Source organism: Phalaenopsis equestris, unplaced genomic scaffold (assembly GCF_001263595.1).
Source record: "Phalaenopsis equestris unplaced genomic scaffold, ASM126359v1 Scaffold000224, whole genome shotgun sequence".
NCBI lineage: Eukaryota > Viridiplantae > Streptophyta > Magnoliopsida > Asparagales > Orchidaceae > Phalaenopsis > Phalaenopsis equestris.
Window position 1 is genome coordinate 165503 of NW_018164666.1, and position 4150 is coordinate 169652.

The 4150-nt window shown below is 40.6% G+C and overlaps 1 protein-coding gene across 1 annotated transcript; it reads right to left on the reverse strand.

Annotated features, from left to right (window-relative positions):
• Positions 1-1527: 1527 nt before the first annotated feature.
• LOC110023437 (pentatricopeptide repeat-containing protein At4g21065-like) lies at positions 1528-3654 on the reverse strand. Its single transcript, XM_020722858.1, has one exon. The coding sequence runs from the start codon at positions 3590-3592 to the stop codon at positions 1682-1684; it is 1911 nt and encodes a 636-aa protein (XP_020578517.1). The 5' UTR covers positions 3593-3654; the 3' UTR covers positions 1528-1681.
• Positions 3655-4150: the final 496 nt, after the last annotated feature.

Genomic DNA, 4150 nt, shown 5'->3' on the forward strand with positions numbered 1-4150 from the left:
ATATATATATATATATATAAAAAGATTGATTGACGGCCTGATCAACGATTAATGCCCTAACTTCAGTCAGGTCTGGGAGCCAACGCGGTATACAAATAAATTCGAGTATCACTTGCCTTAAGAAGACACTGCACCAGCAGGGGATTCGAACCCAGACCTAAGGAGACTTATGATATTCAAAGAGTCTGCTCTATCAATAAGTTACGGAACGCGCACCACACACACACACACACACACACACACACACACACACACACATATATATATAAAATGTATTAACATATTTAACATTTAAATATCATATTTACATACATTACGTTCAAAATGATTTCATATATACATCTGTTAGTATAATAAGCCCATCAGACTCCTAATGATTCAACTTCGACTCGACTCCAAACTGATTTTTTATCAGGTAAATACCTAAAGTATAAATATAAATATTATGTCATGCGTTATAGATTTATTAGGTGGATGAGTGGCTTGACACTTAGAAACAAAATACAAAGCTAATGTATGAGTAAAGGGTTGGTGTAGCTCCAATGACAAATAAGATTAGATAGAATCATCTTAGATGGTTTGGTCACAGTACCTTGACCAGTTGTTGATCCGGTTGGAAAAGTAGATGCTTTAGATTGACTTATGTTAAAAAAGGTAGAGGTAGACCTTTTATAACACTTTAATATTAAAAATCTATACATGAAAAGGTGTGTTTCATTTTTAAACAGCCACTGATAGTGATTTTCTTGATGTGTTGTCAAAGATTTAAATGGTATGTATGTAAATATGAAAGTTGACGTGTTAGATATATAAATATATAAGATTTGTGTGGTATGTATGTAAATGCCCCTAGATGAAAGCATGCTTGCTTGTTCCTCAGATGTAAACCTCATTAGCAAAGTTAATCACTGATTTCTCAATATATGGCTAAGTTATATAATTAAGTGGTTAGTATAAAGAATTCTCTTGTTAAATAGTTGGGGCATCCACATACATACCACCCAATTCTTATGAATTTACATACATAACACCTCCATGGTTCTTTTTACATTAATACCAACCAAATCGCTGTATCACATAAAAAAATATCACCTTTTCATGCATAGGGAAGGGGGCATGTATGTAATTATTAAAATTTAGGTGTTAGAAAAGTAAATACATAAGAATTGAGCAACATTTACGTAAATCTTCAAAATGACAACCTAAGTTGATAGCACATGGAAGAATAGAGTTAGTTACTTTTTAGAAATTAGGGCGAAGAAAATGTAAGAATCTAGAATAAACACAGGGATTTAACGAGGTTTGACAATTTGACTATGTCCTCCGGAGCAAGAGCAAGGGCTTTTTGATTTCTTGAAAAGGAGTGCATCCCATTAGTTACAATAAAACATATATATATATATATATATATATAACATTAGAGTACAATATGTAATTACAAAATTATTTCTATACCGTACCGCTGGGGCGTTCCCCCACACCCACAACCTACTTAACAAAACTGCCTCAATTCGATTACAAAAAAAATTTTGTACCGTACCGCAGGGCAACCCAACCCATTTAACGAAACTCCCACAGTTAGACAAATGCTTCCACTATGTTCCACTCCAGCATTTGTCCCTTATCTGATATTTGAGTTACACCTAATAGTTAACCTCACTGTAAACATCTTCCTTCCAAATTACCAGTAATCCCCACAAGAACAAGAGCCATTAGCAAAATGGTGGAAGCGAATGCCGTCTCGAACAACAATCTCCCTGCGCACAATGTCGCCGACCATTTTCGTAAACGTGTGGCAATCACCACATATTCTCAGGTTCTTCGTCATCCTGATTGCAGAACCCTCATCCGTCGCAACGAGAGCGAATGCAATAGCCAACTTCTCACTGTGGGTGTACAAAAACTCAGCTTTGATTTCCTCCTCTATATCATGCAGCACAAAGTTGGTATCAGGAACATAGCCAGCCAGCTCCAGCTTCTCAATCAAAACCTTCAGCATTTCATTAATCTCCTTAAATTGTGAATGGGACTTGTCCCCCACTCTGAACTGAAATGTCTTATCTTTGATTTCAATCCATGTCGAGCCGGGTGTCTTCTTCACTCTCCTGCCAGTCATCAGCTCTCTCACCTTGGCCACCTCTTCCCACCTCCCAGCTTTCGCATATATGTTCGAGAGCAGAACATAGTACCCTGCATTCCTAGGACTGAACTCAAGAAGGCTTTTCGCTGCCTTCTCAGCCAATCCTATATCACCATGGATCCTGCAAGCCCCTAAGATTGCGCCCCAAAAGCCCTCATCTTTATCAACTTTCATCATCTCTGTCAACTCCAGCGCCTCAGTGAGTCGTCCCGCACGGCCGAGAAGGTCCACCATGCAAGTGAAATGCTTCACATCAGGTTCTACGGAATAGTCCTTCTCCATTGATTCGAAAAACTGTCTGCCCTCTTCCACCAAGCCGGCATGACTGCAAGCAGAGAAAATGGAAACAAAAGTGATTCGATTGGGATGAATACCGCTCTGTATCATTGGAGGGAATAGCTGGAGAGCTTCCCTCCCACGGCCATGAATGCCATAAGCTGAAATCATTGAACTCCATGAAATCACATTCTTTACTTTCATTTGATCGAAGATCTCCCTTGCCGCATCGACGCTTCCGCATTTAGCATACATATCGATCATTGCGGTGCCCAGAATAACATCACATGAAAACTTTCTTCTCCGAATATAATCATGAATCGCCTTTGCCCTGTGCATAGCCCCGAGCTTCCCGCAGGCAAAGACAACGGTCACCATGGCGACCTTATCAGGTAATGTACCATTATCCTTCATCTGATCAAACAATGCCATTGATTCTTCAGGATTTCCACACTCAGCATAGCCAGAAATCATGACCGTCCATGAAACCAGATCCCGTTTAGGCATTTGATCGAACACCTTGCGGGCATCTTCTACTTGCCCACATTTCGCATACATATCTACTAAAGACGCGGAAATGAAAACATCAGACTGTAATCCGAATTTGTTAACGAGGTGATGGATCTCCTCACCGGTCCGCGGAGATAGTGTATCCCTGCAAGCTCGTAAAGCAAAGGGAAGAGTGTAGTTATCCATGGGAAGGCCAGAGCGGACAAAATCCCTGAAAGCTTTCAAGCAATTATAATTATCTCCCAGTTTTGAGAACCCGCCGATAATTACGCTCCAGGAGACATTATCTCGTTCTGTCATCCGGCTGAAAAGGAAGCAGGCGTCGGCCATCGCCTTGTGCTGCGCATAGATGTAGATGAGCTTGTTGGCCACACCAAGGTTGTCTATCATGGCGGTTGCGATCGCCAAGGCGTGAACTTTTCGTATCTGGAAGTGGGTTTGACATTGGACTAAGGCAGAAAGGAAGGATCTGGGGTCAAGACAGAGAGGGAAGGAATAAGATTCTGGATTGGGGGTTTGTGGGAACGAAAAGGAGTTCTGCTGGAGCTCTTCGGGTTGCAGCTGCAGAGATTTCGAATTTAGGGCAAACGCGGGCGAGGAAGGAGGGGAGAAGTGAAGCACTCGCATGGGAGGTTTGTACAGAAGGGGAAATTTAAATTTGCTCATTGCCGTTATGAGGGCCTCGCGGCATATTTCCAAGATTTTGCCCTTACCTTTCAAAAAAGCTGCCTTACACTAACACTAAATGATATTAAGGATCCTCTTCTAAGCGAAAAAAAATATTCGTCCACTCATCCGAACGGCCAATCACCGGACGCCACATCGTCCAATGATAAATTGTATGATGATGTGGAGCCCGATGGTTGATAAGACGTGCAGTGTACAAACGAAATCTTTTGTCATTCTGATAATAATATCTATTTTGAAATGAATTTCTGCTTCTGAAATATCAAATGTGGTTGTTACAATTTTGTTTTAAAAAGCTTTACTAAATAAGGGTAGAATAGTCATTTTTCAAGATACAGCTGTCCCACAGCTGCAACAAACAGATAGCTAGCTTCCCCACAGCAACTTCCTGGGGTAGCTCAGCTGTAACTAAAAAGATGAGAAGCTGCAGCTGCCCCAATCAGACCCTGAGTTGAAATGTAAATTTTGAGACTGCTGATTTTAGAAGTAAAAGAATGAATTGCAACGATAAAGTTTCTTCCCATGCTCTATTTTATT

Bases quoted from the DNA above. Each gene is read 5' to 3' on its own strand.
- LOC110023437 (XM_020722858.1), bottom strand. From the start codon at position 3,592: ATGAGCAAATTTAAATTTCCCCTTCTGTACAAACCTCCCATGCGAGTG.